The following is a 17,808-nucleotide window of genomic DNA, read 5'->3' as shown; positions in this document are numbered from 1 at the left end:
TCCAGTGCAACCTTAGTCCAGAAGACATTCTGATAAACTAGGTATCTCTGTGTCTGTTTTTAGGTAAAATTACACAGTGTCTGTCACATACAGGCTGCCATAGCACTGATCATCTCAAACACCTCTCTGCATACCCTGGCTAATCCAACAGAAATTAAATCACCTGGTCACACTGAACTCGCATCAACTTTGTACTGCCCAGGAATTTGAGAGTACACAACTCCACTGTTTACAAACACATGCACCAGAGGATTCAAAAGCAGCTACTTCAACAGTGGGTCAAGAAACCCCAGCAAGAAGCAGGTCTGTGGGAGACAGGCCTGCACCTTTCCACAGAGGCAGGTGCAGCACTTGCAGGCTGCTACAGGGCATTTAACTAACTTTAGAGGCTCAGATCCAGGTTAGTCTGACTTCTGAGTTTTCAGCTCTGAGCATCCCTGCCCTCCCCCAAAACATCAAATGCTTTTCAAAATCCACTTCAGGAAGCTGCTGGCCTGCAACTCCCTGCTCAAAATCTTCATCTACCAAAGAGCCTGAGAGGCAGAGAGCTGCGAGGGCACCAACAGATTTATGGTCACTCACTTGCCTCTTCTAAGCAATTACCAAAATGTATGTTTTTATATATTGCTAATTCATGTGCTCATTCCCCACACTTTCTTACACTAGTAACAGAAAGTAAGAAACTGCTACAATACAAGGAAATTACATTTGTGGTTCAAAGACTGCAGAAGAGAAAGGTGATACCAATGGGACAGGCTGACCCATCACAGTGGGATTAGTTCCAATTTCCATGTTTAGAAGATCTGGAGGAGTCTGTCAGGAAAATGGGTATAAGGGAGACAGAAAAATCATTCTCAGAAATAAAAATAAAGAAAATAAAAAAGCACCAAAGATGGGATTGGAAATGTCAAAATTAATGTCATAAGAACTGACAGCTGCAAAGTTATAATTCTCTGGAAACAGCTCTTGGAATTAAAAGTTATTCTTCTTCCCATGTGAATGGTCCTTGTTAAAAAGGGGAGCATTAATCTGATATTCCTGATGGCTACAGTTTGGTATGTGCAGCTATTCTGCACCATAGGCATCATTTTTAAGCTCTTAAGGTAACAGCCAAAATCTCAACTACTTTCTGTTCTGGGAAAACACTTGGGTACATATATAGGGAGGAAAATCCCACAAAGATTGTGCAGGCAGTAAGCTGACTGACTGCCTTCTCCTTCCCCCTTTGAAACAGGGGAGCCTCTTGTCAGGCTGGAAGTCTTCATCCCATCTCCTGTCCCCATTCCAGGATGCCACCTCGAGGCCACAGTTACTAGACCCTACCATAAACAGATGGCTGGAGAAAACATGAGTATAGTGATATTAATGAAAATTAAGGTAATTACAGAAAAGTAGACAAACTCACCAATAATCAAAAGTGAAAATAAAATTATTCATGTAACTGTACACTGACTAATCTGACATCCATTTCAGAGGAGAAGATGAAAAAATGTACAATATTCAGCTGGTACATTAATATAACAGGAATACAGAAAATGCCCATCAAGGCTTTTTGATGCACATTCTCAACAACAATCTGGAAATAAGAAGAAAAACTCTGCTGGTAACATATGTATAATATAATTTAAAAATTGATATAATGAAGAAGTGCTTGAGGATTTCCAGTACATTTTCCACAGAATTTTCCACAATCTGGAAATAAGAAGAAAAACTCTGCTGGTAACATATGTGTAATATAATTAAAAATTTGATATAGTTAAGAAGTGCTTGAGGATTTCCAGTACATTTTCCACAGAATCCAGAGACTGATGATAGCATTTACCTTCACAGGAAGATGATCCAAGCCACCCAGGAAGGGAGAAAGAAGCAGGAAGAGCATTTGTCTGCAGGCTAGAATCAAACTCTCATTTGTAACAAGTCCAATTTTGACCAGATTTAAAGAGTGACTAACATCTGTCAGCAAAACATGGTGGCACCTCCACCTGCTGAAATGTCGTAATTAAAACTGGATGGCTTTTAGAAAGCCAGCAAAAAGGCACAGGCCCCAAGACAGCATGCAAGCAGTCCAATCCAGAGATCTGTCTAGATGATTAAATGATCCCTTTGAACTCGAAATCTTACAAATCTGAGTGTCAGCATACATTTGCTTGTCAGAGAAGCAAGCAAATCAAGATACTTTCACAGGTACTCAGGCACACGTTTTCGTTTTCTCTTGGTAGACAGGGATGACTTTAGCACAGACATATCCACTTGCCACTCCTTTCAGCCTGACAGAGTTGTCTAGCCAGAACCAGGGGGCTCTGCTGAGCTACTAAGTCACAGACTGAACATGGTCCAGCTCCTGTCCCAACCCCACTCCTCCTTATAATGAACATGGAGCCAGGCAGTGCCAATCTCAAAACTACAATATCAGTAGTCCCACAGAGGAGAGCACTTGGAGCTGGCCACAGCTCTGCAGTAGGTAAAAGGACCAGATGTTCTCTTCTAAAGAAAGGGGACTTCTTAATCTCCAAATAACAGATCTTCTCTAAAGAGGCACTAGAATAGATAATTGCTTCTGTTAACAAATAAAATACAGAATAAAGTGCTGTCAAAAGAGGAGCTGTCAACAAATCTTCTGCATGCCCATTGTGTCCATGCCCCGCATACGCTTTTTTCCACCTTGTTCCCAATCCAGCAACTCAACAGGTTTGTTTCAGAAAATAAAGTTACTGAAAACTCTACATCTGGGTCCACTGCAAATAAAATACCTTTCTTTCCAAAACAGCTTGGAAGTCCAGAAGCATGTTTTTTCCTACCCATTCTCAGCAAGCACTCAGCTTCTGCCTTCTGATGGGCTCTCCCCAGCTTGTTTCTGTCATCCACTCCGTACTTGTCTCTGTAGAGCGTGTCTCTTTAGAGCATGCCTCCCTGGAGCACAGGGCAGGGGGGCATCCTCCTGTCCTCCACTCAGCCACCTCTTTAAAGCAATTGTCACAGGGAAAATCACACAGGTACCATCTCTCTTGGCTGCTCAAGCAAAGTGACAACCTGCACTACAGCAATTCCTCAAAAGGCAAGTCACACAGATGCGCAGTAAGTTTAGCTCTCAGTGGAGCAGAAGGCAAGAAGCACAGTGCAAAACAGTTCCAGTTCATATTTCAACCTGAGCCACACAACAGAAATGAGGTTCATGTAATTCTAGTAAGTGAAGTCAACCTTACAACTAATCGTATGGGATCCACCCAAGATAACCAAGAATCTTAAACACACCTATTTTGACAGCACAGAGCCATCTCTACTGGGAGGTTTGAATAAAGCTGCTGACACCAACCAAACACAACAAAGTTCAGCTCAAGAAAATAACATCTGCAAAGGATTTTTCAAATGGCAGCCTCACAGCAGTCTGTCAAACAGCTACAAATAAAAAACAGGAAAGGAAATACAACTAGGAAACAATAAATGAAACACACACAAGCCCCAGTCCACAAGAAAGGTATAAATAAGACTTTTCATTTGCAGAACTAAACACTGCATTTTCCTAATTTCATCTCGCTAAATGCTCTTCCAAAACAGCAAGCCACTGCTGTTTGATGCACTACATATGCATACTCCATGCTCAGAGAAGGAAGCCTCTTATGCCTCTAGATACACAATTTGGCAGCAAACAGTGGGAAAAGAAAACAGTGTCTCTGCCGGAGCAAGGAAGGTACTAAATGACAACTTCTATCTTCTGCCAAAATGAGATTATTTGTGTGTGATCAAGCTGTCAGGAAGCACTGGAGGTCAGTTCCACCCCGTGGAGAGAGGGGCTGTGAACAGAGGACCACAGCTCGCTGTACCTTACCCAGGAGGCCTGCCAGAGTCCGCATGTCCTTCTCCATCAGCGTGTACATCTCCTCCTCTGAGAAGCGCCCGATGCCATGGCCGTACATTTCCCGCTTCACGATTCCTTTGGTCAGATGGCAGAAGATCCACTTCAGCAAGTCGCTGAAGGGGCCAAAAAGTGAAACCATCTTTTGCGTCTCATGAAGATTTTCCACCCACTGGCAATAAGCTAAAGTCCTGGAAGGATGCAGAAACAAGTTATAGCAGTGTAATCCCCAGAGAGCCCAACATCTCCCAGCAGAGGCTCGCACAGAGGTCAGGCAGGTGAGCGCTCACTGCCCTGATGGAGGGGTAGCTTCCATAAACAGCAGACTGAGGCGACTCAGCGTGCCAGCAGAGCAAGCAAACCCACTTTACACTACTTAGGCAGACTGCCCAGTGCTTATTCTCTCATTAAATCATGACTCACTTCAGGAGAAAACAAGATTCATGTTGAAATATAAAGTAAATGCCGCAGAATTCTGCTAAACTCTTGTAACAAAATGCATTTATTAGCTAAAGACAACTCATTGCACAGACCTGGGCAAATCAACAACAAAACAGCCCCCCGAAAAATCAGTCTTTCCCACCAACCTTTCTCCCTTCTTTCTATACTGCTGACACTTAGGCAAGCAGTAGCTTTGCTCCAACATAAATACTGAAACAGTAATTTTTCAGAAGGTTTCTCTTCAGAAACTAAGATCTTTTAAAAATAAAATATAAAAACTTAAGAAGTGGTTGTTATTGAGTTGGTTTTCTTCTGTACAGTTTCCTCTTTTCAAAATACTGATTTTATGAGAGAGACATTTCTAAAGGATTCTGTTGCCTTCCATGCTTTATTGAATAGCAAAAAGTATCTTTTTAAGTCTTTTTTTATAATTTGTTTCATCAGCTTAAATTTTTGTTACCCACATGAGTTTTTGTTATTTATTAACATTACAGACAAATATATCTTGATTTTTTTGCTCCAGAAACCTATGAAAAAAGAAACATTCTTTTTTAATGTCCAGCATCTTCAGAAATTACAAATAAACCAAAAAGACCATATAGATGAACTTTTGTCACCAAGTTCAAGGGTTGCTGGAAAAACACCTAAAGGCATCTCCAAGTAGACAAGATAAACATAGAAAGCCTGCAGGGTCTCAGAAACACTGGGAATTGATACACAAACCAAGCCATTCCAAGGCTTCATTGCTTTAGTTTGGAATATGACTTCAGTTTTATCACTGTACATATTTCCAACTCCACAGAATTTCCTTAGTGCTGATATGATTCACCAAATTCAAGAAAGGAAAGTAAAAAAGACCAGTATCTCCTGGAGAACTCCTGTGATTTCTTTTAATAATGTACATTATATCAAACTCACATTGTCCACTGCAGTTCATTGCCTTCTGCTCTAACTGGTTTCACTGAAGTCAGTAACAGTGAGGTGCTAACAGTCTTTGCTGCAAATGTATAAACAAGAAAGCACAAAAATGTTCCTGCTCTGCTACTGATGGCTTTGACCCTCAACAGATTACTCCATAACCTCCGGCACTGTGTAATTATAAAAAAGCATCCTGCTGACATTTCACATGCTCCCACAACACTTCTAGAATGGGGTGTTCTGCACAGTCCTGGTTTTTCAAATCTGATGGATGAACTCAAGTTATTGAGCAGGTTTCAGCAATGCAAAGTTTTAATCAGAGACAGATTTAGCAGAGACACCAGCAGTACAGGAGGAATGTGAAGCCAACAAATGCAGTACAGAGCTACTGAAACTCCTAAAACATTGGCTTTGTCTGGAAGATGTGGTGTGAGACTGCCCTGTTCCAGGAACAACAGTAAAGCAGGACTTAAGACAAATGGAAAGAAGGCTAGCCTGAAAGCATAAGGGCACTCCATAGAGTAGAATGTTGCACTACTCATGTTTCACTGGCCTTGCAAAGGACAAGGTCTCTTCAGCAGGTACAGCTCAGAATAGGAAAAACCCTTGATGTGAACACTAGGAAACAATTACAATACTATGACTTGGGTTGGAAGAGACCATAAAAATAATCTACTTCCAACCAGATGTCCACTGCAGGGACGCCTACTCCATGGGCAGGGATATTACCCATTAGATCAGGTTGCTCAGGGTCCCACCCAGCCTGGCCTCAAGCAATTCCAGGGATAGGGCATCCACAATATTCTGGGCAACCTGTGCCTCACCACCCTTTGTGTAAAGAACTTCTTTCTAACACCTAATTTACATCTCTCCTCTTTTGGTTTAAAACTGTTCTCTCTGTCCTATCACTATCTACCCATGTTAAAAGTCACTCTCCCTCTGTCTTATAAGCCCTGGTTAAATACTGGAAGGCCACAACGAGGTCTCCCTGGAGCCTTCTGCTCTCGATGCTGAACAACCTCAGCTCTCCTGGCCTGTCTTCACGGGAGAAGTGCTCCAGTCCTCTGATCATCTTTGTGGCTTCCTCTGTACCTGCTCTAACAGCTGCAGATCTTTCTTATGCTGGGCACTACAGAGCTGGAAACAGGTGGGGTCTCACAAGCACAGAGCAGAAGGAGAGAATCACCTCCCTTGACTTCTCTTGATGCAGCCCAGGATGCCATCTCACACTGTGGCTCATGTCCAGTTTTTTCATCTGCCAGAGCCCCCAAGTTCCTCTCCACAGTGCTGCTCTGAATGAGTTCTTCTCCCAATCTCTAAGTTATTATTTATTATTTGAATAAGTTAAGAAGAACTTGCTATCCGAAAGCACTGCTCTGCCTTGCTGCAAAGACCCTCCTTCCCCAGGATGGACCTGACCTGCTTCATCTGGCAACTCTGCAATACAGTTTAGTTACTCTGGGCAACAGGCCTGGCCTGGAGAAGGGCAACAAGAAAAAGAAGTCAAAACAAACCAGAAGAAGAACATAGGAATTCCACTGCAGTGTTTTTTAAGTCACCCCAGTTGCACAAGATTAAACCTGGCCCTATGGACTTGCCATTGTTATTGCTCACTCCAACCACACCAGTGAGCTGGCAACGCACCAAGAGTGATCAACCATGTCCAAAATTTTTTTAATTTCATAAACAGAATGAACAAGGTTTCCCACAAAGCTAATTGGCCCATACTTTAATGCAAAAATACATTTCCTCAGAGCTCGCTTGCGTGGGAGAAAAGGTCTTTGGGCCTGGAAGAGGCAGAAATCAGACCAGGTGTTTAATGACTAGGACAGCAACAGAGCACTGCACAGGATTTAGGTAATTCTGCTTAGGCTAAACTGTCAAGCAAAAGTCTTAAGAGATCTGCTTGTCCCTTTGAATGAGCATAATTGTTACATGTCCCATATCTCAAATTTACATGGGCAATGAAGGCAGATAAATAGATAATTACAGAATTTACTTCCAAAATGCTACAGTTCTGAGTAGACAAAACAAGGAAAAAAGTAGGTTCTGATTCAGGGAGAGTTAAAAACACTTTTAAAATTGGCTTCACAAGCACTTTGTTAAAATAATTCTATTTAAGGGATCATTAATTTGTGTTATCTGACAAAAAATATGCTTCTCACCATTTAATTCCACTCATCACTCCTATATTCAGACTACATTAGTGGAGTATTATCAATATTACAAAAGGTTAGGAAATGCCATAAATTGGGTAGTCTACATACTCTTCTTCAGTACAGCATAACTACACACTTTACACTGGAGTAAGTATTTATGGGATGACATAATTATTTTAAATACTGGCTTGAATGGAGCATTTTGGGAAACATTACCATTCTCATTTGTGCCAGCACATCTGTACAAATCTTAGAGTATAAATAAAACAATAATGCATTAAAGAGCAATGCTGTGGGGGTGAAGTAAATGCAAAGTCTAAATGTAACAGCAGCTTTGGCCTCAATACATAAATCAGGCGAGAAGATGAAGAAAGTGACTCATCAACAGCAGCTTGCCTGATTATCCCAGAACTGTCTGAACTTCAAGGCAAGGGGAAGGCATTCATAAGGATGTGAACAAGGGGTTATTTTTCCTATCTGAACCTGTGCAGACCAGAATTTCTTGATATACAAAGGATTATAACAAACTCATTCCACAATCAGCTGTAGAAACCCCACCTTCTGTGCAACTTCTCAGAGCAACTGGCTTTTAAACCACCATTGAGGCATTCAAGCCTCATCACTGTTAGCAGTAGGAAAGATGCTACTCTTAAAATTGGCTTGATAATTTAATAAATAATGAATAAATTTAATAATAATAATAATAATAATAATAATAATAATAATAATAATAATAATAATAATAATAATAATGTATTAAAACATTATTTATGTTTACATTATAAAAATATTTTATGTTCAGACCTGGCCAGTATGAAAACTGACCAAAGTCAGATTCATCTGTATTCTCATATTATGCTCTTCCTGTGCTTCAAGCATTCATCACATATGATGTTTGCTCTTGAAAGACAAAGCAAGAAACAAGTCAAATATATTTGCAAGTGCATATATACATACACACACATATATAAATCACACACATATACACACATTTATAAATCACTACAACACAGCTCAGCCAGTCTAATGGGTTAGTCTGCTTAAGCCGAATATTCAAGGCTTTATGTTCTCACTAAGCACATTAGTGTCACCAACCTAAGATGTGTCTCCTGAGATGGAAGTGACAGAAAGCATCTCACAACAACTGCTATCCCTACAGGCACCCAGGACGTGCCTGGCCCAAATCCCAGCAGCATTGTTGAGCCCAGCATGCCAGCTCCAGAAGGGAGTGAAAATCAGACCTCTCTTAATCAGAGGTCTGATTCCACAAATGTGCTGCAGTTACACCAAAAACTCAATGCATTCCCCAAAGGTGGCTGTGGGTGTCCCACTGGTTTCAGGGGGTCAACAGGTCACTGCAGGCAGTGGAGGTAACTCAAAGCAAGCCTACAGCAGATGACATAGGTATGACATAGATGACATTGGATCCAGGCCCTGGGGTGAGAGTCACAAAATTATTTCATTTCCATCTCTTCACTGCTGGCTCGCCTTAACACCCATTGAGCTCAGAGGACTTTTTTTTCTTTTGCCAACTAAACATAGCAAAAGCTTAATGGCTTACTGCCTTCTCCAGGGACTGTAGCTCCAGCACCAGCTCCAAATCAGTCTTGTGCATCTCAGAGATATGGTGTAACCCCAGCATGGAAACAGGCATGCCCACTTGCTGTCTTCCTGCCTGAGCCCTGCCAGGTGCCACAGCCCAGGGCACAGAGAAGGTGTCCAGAGGCTGAGGTTTTCAACAGCCCCACACTGCTCCCAACTTCAGCCACAGCAGTCGCTTCCACACTTAAGAGGCACTGACTGCTGAAAATGAGCCACTGCCTAGGTAAAACTAAACATTTCTGGAGGAAATGCTGAGCATCCACCAGGATTAGCTCCACCCAGAGACAGCATACCACAGGATGTACTTTTCTTTGTCCGATAAATTACTACAGTATTACTTATTTATGATGAAGCTACTTTGCATCCTGCTGGCAACGAAACAGTGGGAATCACATTATGTATCACTGCTTTGGAGGCTTGGTTTTATGTACTTTCTTCTGCAGAAAGCAAATCACTTTTTCAAATTCCTCACCATGGGATATGAGGGCACCAAGAAAAGACCCTAAGCTTCAAGTGGGAAAGTTCACGGACAGATGTGAAGGGATTCCACAACCAGAGATGCAATGCTGTCAAGGAGAAATATGGTCCTACACAGTGAAAAAGCCCAATTTTGGTCTAAGTACAGGACGGTCAAAGTTGTTCTCCAGGAATTACAGCAGTACAACTGCAATACCTCATGGCCCAGGCTTTGCCTACTACAAGGAATCTGCAAGGTACAACCTCATCAACATATCAAGCCTCTGGTACAGCCACAGGGACATACAGTAAGACTTACAGTTGGACTTTTTACTGCTCTGAAGCAAAAATACATGCCTTGGAGGAACTCAGCTCTGTGACTACACCGGAAAAGCAACAGGGATACGCTGCCATGTGTGCACAACTCTGTTCTTGATGTAACTTTGTCCACCTGTTAAAACAGGTGCCCCCTCCCAGGACCAGTGGCTGAATTTGCAACACCTGTATTCCACATTTGCCTATGTCATGTCCAGCAGTGCCCAGCCAGCTCCATGGGAGCCTAGATGGATGGACAGCAGCTACACAGAGGAAAGCACTTTGTAACTGGGATACAACAGCATTGTATAAGCCTGCCATCAGCAATGATACATTTAAATCCAAAGCTAAGTGCAGTTAAATCTATGAACCAGAAAAACAACTGACACTAAGGCAAGAAGATGAAGCATTAAGGGACTAAAAGGCTTCGTCTTCACTTTGGCAGCTGTAATAACTGAGGGTGGAAAAATGAACCCAAAAAAAAGTTAACTTACAGGCTGCCTGTATCATGTTCGGGAGGCTATGACACTGCAGATGGGTATAACTGGTGAAGGCCACACTTCTTGGAAGGCAAAGATTTAATTTCTAAACCAAATCACTTCAATATGCTAATTATGCTAAAATTGTTCTCTCAGGAGACACTAAAAATTATTTTAAGAACTATATGTATACATATTGCTGCTGATCTTCAATCAAAAGGTGAAAGAAAAAGCAGGTAAATGCATTCAATTTAAAAATCACACACTGTTTTGAAGAAAAAAACGCACAACATAAATGCAAAACTTAGTGCAGCAAGGACTTAAATGCATACTAGAAAGTAAACTACTGGGAGAAAGCCTTGTGCTTGCTAAGGCAGCAAATGCAGTGTCCAAGGTGCATGTCCACCTGATGTCTCTATGCCCAAACTGGAAAGGGCACTTAAGAAGGACAGAAATGAAAAGCACAGAGGAAACCACAGGTATTATTTTCAAAGGTGTCAGTAAAATGCATAAAGTCCCAGAAAGGTTCTATTTCTATTTTCCATTCATATATATACTTCAGCTTCTCAGGATACTGTGACTAATACTGGACATTAACAATGGGCAGAACTGTTAACAATCCATATCAACAGGAGAATCATGTGTTACAGGAAAGGCAATGATCCATACTGCAATCATTCACACACAATTAAAATCAGTAGAAGTATGAAAACCACATTCTGGATTAACCACAAACACTGGATTCATTCCTCTATGCCCCACAAACCACAAATACATTCAGCCACCTTGATCTCCTGGTCTTCATTAACAAGGCTGCTCCTATACAGAAGTCACATTGAACAGAGGAGCACCCCACTGCTGCTTCCTTCTAAAAATCTGCAAATGGCCTGACTTCACCTTGCTTACACACCACAGCTTTTCAAGAGAATTATCCCTGGCTCATACTAACACACACATAAAGGAGCAGCAGTTTCCTAGGATGAAAAGAGTTGTGAAGTTAATAATCGGGTACCCAAGGTTTCTGCAAGAGAAAAGAAGCGTTCATGTCGAAGCCCAAGCTCAGGGACACATCTGACAGCACAGGAACACAGCCAGCTTTGCCAAGCAAGCTTACCAGTACAGGTGCTCCTCCACCATTTTGGTCACAGCTCTGGAAACAGCTCTTTCATGAGGACCAAGGTGTTTATTTAAATTCACTCCAAGTTTCTCTTCCAAAAAGTCAATAATAAACTCGGTGCCAGATACTTTCTTGTGATTGTACTCAATCCAAGGCATTTTCCCTTGAGGAGAAAGTTTTCCATCGAAATAGTTCTAATGAAAAAAAAAATCAAGTAAACAAACAAATATACAGACAAAAAAGCCCTTCACATCCTGTTTGAATGAGAATAAATATATTTTAAATAATTTTCTGTGTTTTTAAAGAAACAAATCCACAAATCCTTTTAAAAAATAATATTCTAGAGTTGCAATAGCTATTCAATCAGAGCAGCAGCTTTACCCTCCATGGCAATTCGGATAAAATTATTTCCAGGCCCTGCAAGTTGTTCCATATTTTTATGCTGAATGTCATGTGATATAATATTATATAAGTTATATTATTTATTATTTTAATACCCGGGTTATTTAAGGGTTGGAGATGTTCAGATCTCCCAGAAGATTGTGCCCATTATTCTAATGTTTTAAATCACAGGACTCACAACTAAATTCAGTTCCTGCGTACATATGCACTTTGCATGTTAAAAGTAACTTTTAAAAAATAAATTCACTACCCAACTCAGATGGCTGCATTACCTCCAAGGACAAAACACACACAATCACAAATGTGTATGAAAGGCATTATCATTCCCTCCTGAGCAGAAGGGAAATCTGCATTCTGCAACTTCAAAACTTAGAAACCTCAGACATTTACACACATACTGATTACAACTGGGTCTCCCAAGAGCCCAGCACAGCAGAGGACAGCACTACTGCACTGCTGAATGCTGCTATACCTGCTCAGCACAGCACTCACACTCTGAACATCTCCAAAGCAGCAATGTGTTTTTCCCATGACAAGGTGGAACACAGAGATTAGAGAATTTCCGTATCATGTAACAAACATGAGACAAAGTGCTGGCTGCCAAAACATGATCAGGCATTTGTCTTCTATTCTCTTACTCCTGAAGGCAGAGACACTTTCCTTTCTTGTGACTCCCATCCTCGCATCCTGTTATTTAGTGAATGAAAGCTCCTAGCACAGAAAGCTGAACAGTAAAGGCTCTGCACTCAATCTCTGGCAGTCACCCCGAGAATTTCAGGACCTAGCTCCTAATTGCTGAAGGTTTAGGGTTTGCAGCTCTGGATTGATCTGTTTGGGTGTCAAGTATTTATCCTTCCTGAATCCACTTAAGATGGATTAAGGTGCTCTGGCAGCAAGGAACATACACCAGAACACGCCTCCTGCTCAGTCTGAGAGTGCCACTCCAAATGTAGATGTGCAATGCACTGGGATCACGCAGACATTCCCAAAGGCTCTTCCCTTCCGGATGAAAACAAATGGGTATCACTTCTGGGAAACAATGCGTTCTGGCTACAGCCTCTTCCAGGGCTTGTGCCCAAACAAACAGCATGGTAGGGACACTGGATGATATGATGTCTCACCCAGCTCAAGGGTTTGCAAGGGCAAACAAAGCACCTGAATCCCTCCCACGCGCACATGTGGGTGACACGGGAGCCAATCCCATGGCACAAGCTCTAAAACTGCTGAATGTTTGAAACTGAGAGCACTGCCCTGTCCTTCTACCTTCCAAGACCTTTCCTTCATCAAAAATGGTCTTTCAGCACTGAAACTGACTGATACATTTCCATAATTTTCCACTATGACTTTACTACAGAACTACACAGCATGTTTCCTGGAACTACACAGCATGTTTAGAAGATCCTGAGCATTGCTGGCTTTATTTTCATTAAGCCCTACCATTAAGACCTTTCTCTTCTTGTGCACAACCACTGCTGGTTTGCAGAAGCTACTGGACTTGAAGATATGCTCAGTACATCTTGCAATTACTGCAGTCCATACCATTTGCAACCCAGAAAAAAGCAAATTATTATTCAGCTGCACATTTCTTCAAGCACATATATCTAATACATATAAATACATTGCCCAAAAAGATTTTTGTGTTTCATTACATACTGTTTATCAAACAAAATAGGAAATATCTTTCGGTGACCTGAGAAAACCTTAGTCTCTTGAGAAATCTGTTATACTCTTTTTGTATCCACTGTTCTCAAACAGACATTTTTAGACTTGAAACCTCTGTATTCCTATGGCTGATACTAATTGCTATCAAATATTTATCAATTTTCCACTTGAAAATTGTTCTAGATGCTAAGCAAGAAAAGCTACAGTATTATTAAAAACCAAAAAAACAACCAAAAGAATATCTCTTTTCATTCACAGTACATTAAGTGCCTGCAGAGCAACAATAACAATAGCTCTACAGAACCTCATTCATAAGAAATCTACAAAAAGAATTGCACAAGGTATTTCTAGGGTAATTTTACTGCACTATGCAGAAGAAATTAGGTTTCACATTTTCCATTACTCCTGTTTATGATTTTACGTTCACTCATGTCTTTTCCTAAGGAAGATGCCATTTCCACAGACCTGGCATGAAAACAGCACATTCCTGCTGTGCTAATTATTTATCAGGTTACATAACGGGTAAGCTCTTCATATTCTTGAGAAAATCAAGGAATACCCAAAAGATCATGATGAGCACACAGACGGGGCTCTTTCAAAGCAAGCTTTACCAAGAAAAGCAACAAATGTTTTGAAAACACAGCTAGGGATTATGATAGCCCAGTTGGGGTGGGACTGCCCAAATCACTTTTCTTGGAAACTCACACATAAAGAGGCACATTCAAGAAAATGTAAGCACGTGACAATAGCACATGTTATAGGAGAAATTCAGGTGAGAGTAAGGTAGGAATATGTCACTCTACTCCAGCCCTCATGTGCCATTAAAGCACGCTGCACAACAAAAAGCCCAATATTCAACAGTCTGATGCACCACAATAAACACAAGGAATCAAATGTGTAAAAGCAGTCTGAGCATCCCACTGTCTTCTCTTCACTCCATTTCAGAGCCCTCCCTTCAAAGCAGTCCCTCCCCAACAAGGTGATGATCACAGCAGGTCTCCTGGGATGAGCACCAGAGGCCACCTGCAGCACTTCTCCATCACGGGCCCTGACAGTGTGCAGGAAGCAAGGTGTTTCCTTCTGGATCCTGCTAAAGCCCCCTACACAGCCACTCTGCTGCCTGCCAAGTGACCATCAGGTGCCTCTGTCACCTACAGCATCCTAAGAGTAGCACAGTCATGAAGGAACAAGATAAAAGTCTACAGGAAGAGTATAAGAGACTCCAGCCAAGAACAGTGCCCCCTTCAGCTCCCCTCCCACTCAATCCCACAGCAGCATCCATACTTTCCTCCACCTGCCAGAGCTCAATGCAGCACCACATTCCTAACAAAAGGACAGAAACAACATCTGCTTCTTCCAGAAAAAAAGAGCTGTGTCCTCAGCTCATAAGCTCAGCTCCACCCAACTTACTTCTAAAACCCTTCAGAGGGTCAGTAACCCCACAAACACCTTAAGCCCGTGTAAGCCAGCACAGGTAAAAGCACAATCCTGGTGTTTCCAGCATCCGCAGGATCCATTCCTGCTCCTACAAAATGGCACACACAGCATGTGTGGAACAAAGCTGAGTTAAAACCAAACAGACTAAAATGTCATGGCTCTAGCTAGGCCAGCTCTGGTCAGCCTGAGCTGCCAAAAAAAAGCATTTGCAGGAAGGGACAAGAGGAAGCGGCTGAAAGATAGGAATGTTGTTTCTGATGGTCTTATCAGTTTTGTGTACTCACAGCTAGTGAGAGACATGCAACACCAAAAAGTAATGCTGACCTTCAGTACAAAAACCCTCTGAAAATTCCTCTCTCCAAAAAGCTGTGTGATTTCTGACCAGCATGAGCTCTCCATCCTGGAACCACGCAAATGCTGTGTTATCTTTCAGAAGTGACCATGTCCTGTCAAAAACATCTTTTATAATGCAGCTTTCATTAGCTACTCTCCAGCAGAGCAAACCCAACCATCACAAACCTTTGAACTGAATCAGCTGCCATTAGAAAGAAAACAGATCACACCAAGAGAGTCATCCCCTCAAACGTGCAATTTCTACACAAATTATTTTGAGGAAAACAATGTGCACGGTCTTCCTGCTCCAAGGACATGTTCAAGCTACAGAATCTTTCAAGTTCTGTAAACCTAAAGGAGGAAAATACATCCCTCAGGATGGAAGTCTTCCTCTTCAGTACTCCCAAGTATCTGATTCAAGTACCACTGAATTGTAAGAAAACATTAAACTCCGGCTTATAAAGAATTAAGCAAAATGTACTGATTAGATCTTCTTTCTCTTCCAATGTAAAGGAGTTTAGCCACATAAGAAGCTAAATAGCAATGAAAAATGCATTTTTAAAAAGTTGCAATGGGATTGGATTTCCACTGTACAACATTTGACTTATACAAAACATTCTTTCTAACACCTTGCTATGGAGTAAAATGCCAAACTTATATTACTGAGGAAAAAACAGAGGGAGAAGAAAAAAGAAGAAAAAAAAAAAAAAAAAACCAGACATTTCTTCTACCTAAAATCTTACTTATACACATCATTATTTTATCATCTTAAAAGCATTCAGTGCTTAACACACACAGAAAAAGACCCAAAGTCTCCATGTGCTGCACAGCTTGGCAACACCACAACAAGATGTGTGCCACACCTGCAGTATCCCAAATCAACCTTGATGCTAACAGGCAAGATCGTGAGATTCAAGTGTCTACTCTCACAGCTTTTGTTCAGTGGAGTAGCTCAGGCTTCATTCCCTGCAGGAAGATGGCATGGGATGCACCCAACCAGAGCTAAGGAGCAGCATTCATGACCTCTGAAAGCAATCCTACCCCTCCTACCCCACTTCACTGGGGAGGAAGCATTAGCTATGGGAGGCAAAGCAAAAGGTAAGCACTTCTTTCCAGACAGCTTTAGAGATAAGGCCTCCAGAAGAGTAAGAACATGCAGCTGTCTAATAGTGATGTCTTTGGCATGGTGAAATTCAAGGATCAAATAGTCTTGTGCTTTAGTTTTGGGGTGCTATTTAGTATTACATAAATTCCAGACTATTCTCCCACTTCAACATTTTATTGTTAATCATTTAATGTTAAACATTTTAACATTGATTTAGCTTTGCCAGTTAAGTCCACAGCTGTTCCAGATAATCTTATTCAAGTCGTATCTTTAAAGGTTATACACTAAATTTAATTGGAGCCATAAAAACATTGGCATACCCACCTAGCTGCAGGTGTATGTTTACATCTCCCTCGGTGAGACAGACTGGGGGAATGAGAGGCAGGATGCCTATGTGCTATTTCACACAATTACAGAGAGCTGCAAGGCAAAGTCAAACTGCACAATGTACCTGGTAGGGTAAATCAGCCATCCTCAAGTACGTTTCCATTTTCAGGCAGAACGGGGATAAACTCGGAACGCCATTCCTAGGCCTTGAAAACTGATGCAGTATGATAGCATCCTTCGAATCGAGCTCTTCCTCTTTCCTGTCAAAAAACACAGAATTAAAAAAAAAAAAAAGAAAAGAAAAAAAAAAAAAAAACAACAAATAAACAACAAAACCAAACCAGACAGGTGCGTGATACATCAGTACATTGAACAGACAAAGGAGAAACCCCGGCATTGACAACACACCCGCCAGCCCTTAAGGGCTGCTGCAGGCTCCGGCCGGCGGGTCGGAGGCAGCGGCAGGGCCCGGCCCGGGCCACCTGTGGGGGCGAGCGCCCGGCTCGCCGCGGAGCCGCCTCCTGCGCTGCTGCAAAGGGCGGAACGGGGAAACCCGGGCGCAGGGGAAGAAGAAAGGTAAACGGCAAAAGCACGGTGAAGGACGGACCCCCAGCCGGCGGACCTCGCCAACCTGACCCCGCAGGTGCAGGCGGCTGCGAGCGGCCGGGGCTCGCAGCGCCGCAGCCCCGCGGCCTCACCGTATGGCCAGCAGCTCGTGCAGCAGGTACGCGGCGGCGGCCAGCAGGGCTCCGCCCGTCAGGTACAGCGTCTTCTTCCACCAGGAGTCGGAGCCCAGCGCCGCCATGGTGCCGCCGCCGCCCGACAGCGGGAAGGCGACGATCTCGCCCCCATAGAAGGCGGGCGGCGGCTCCTCGGGCCCCGCGCCCCAGCCCAGCGACAGGCTGCGGTTGCGGCTCAGGTCCGCCACGCAGGAGCGCGGCGCCGCCAGGCCCACCCCCCACAGCATCCTGCGCCCGGCACCCGCATCCCCCGCCGCGGAGCCCCTGCCCTGCCCGGTGCCGCCGGGCCCAGCCCGGCCCCGCGGCGGGGAAGGGCCGCGCCGCGCTGGGCGGCTCCGGCGGCTCCCGCGGCCGGCGCTGCGCGGCTGCGCCACCGGGCTGGAAGGGAGGGGATGGGCAGGAGGAGGAGGGCATGGGTGGGACCGCGCCGGGTGTGTCCTGCCCTGCCCTTGCGGAGTCCCC

General features: G+C 43.0%; 1 protein-coding gene across 1 annotated transcript in view; it reads right to left on the bottom strand.

The window, feature by feature from the left end:
• FAXC (failed axon connections homolog, metaxin like GST domain containing) overlaps nucleotides 1-17,586 on the bottom strand; it is a 28,696-nt gene extending 11,110 nt beyond the window's left edge. Inside the window, exons 1-4 of the mRNA XM_021544995.3 lie at nucleotides 17,305-17,586; nucleotides 16,731-16,866; nucleotides 11,338-11,534; nucleotides 3,827-4,044 (exon numbers count right to left, since the gene is read on the bottom strand). Coding sequence (XP_021400670.1) covers nucleotides 3,827-4,044; nucleotides 11,338-11,534; nucleotides 16,731-16,866; nucleotides 17,305-17,573 — 820 coding nt within the window. The 5' untranslated portion in view covers nucleotides 17,574-17,586. The remainder of the gene's footprint in view (nucleotides 1-3,826; nucleotides 4,045-11,337; nucleotides 11,535-16,730; nucleotides 16,867-17,304) is intronic.
• Between the last annotated feature and the right edge of the window lie 222 nt (nucleotides 17,587-17,808).

The sequence above is a fragment of the Lonchura striata genome, chromosome 3 (genome assembly GCF_046129695.1).
Source record: "Lonchura striata isolate bLonStr1 chromosome 3, bLonStr1.mat, whole genome shotgun sequence".
NCBI classification, from domain to species: domain Eukaryota; kingdom Metazoa; phylum Chordata; class Aves; order Passeriformes; family Estrildidae; genus Lonchura; species Lonchura striata.
The sequence above is the reverse complement of the archived record's forward strand: the minus strand, read 5'-3'. Positions and strand labels throughout refer to the sequence as shown.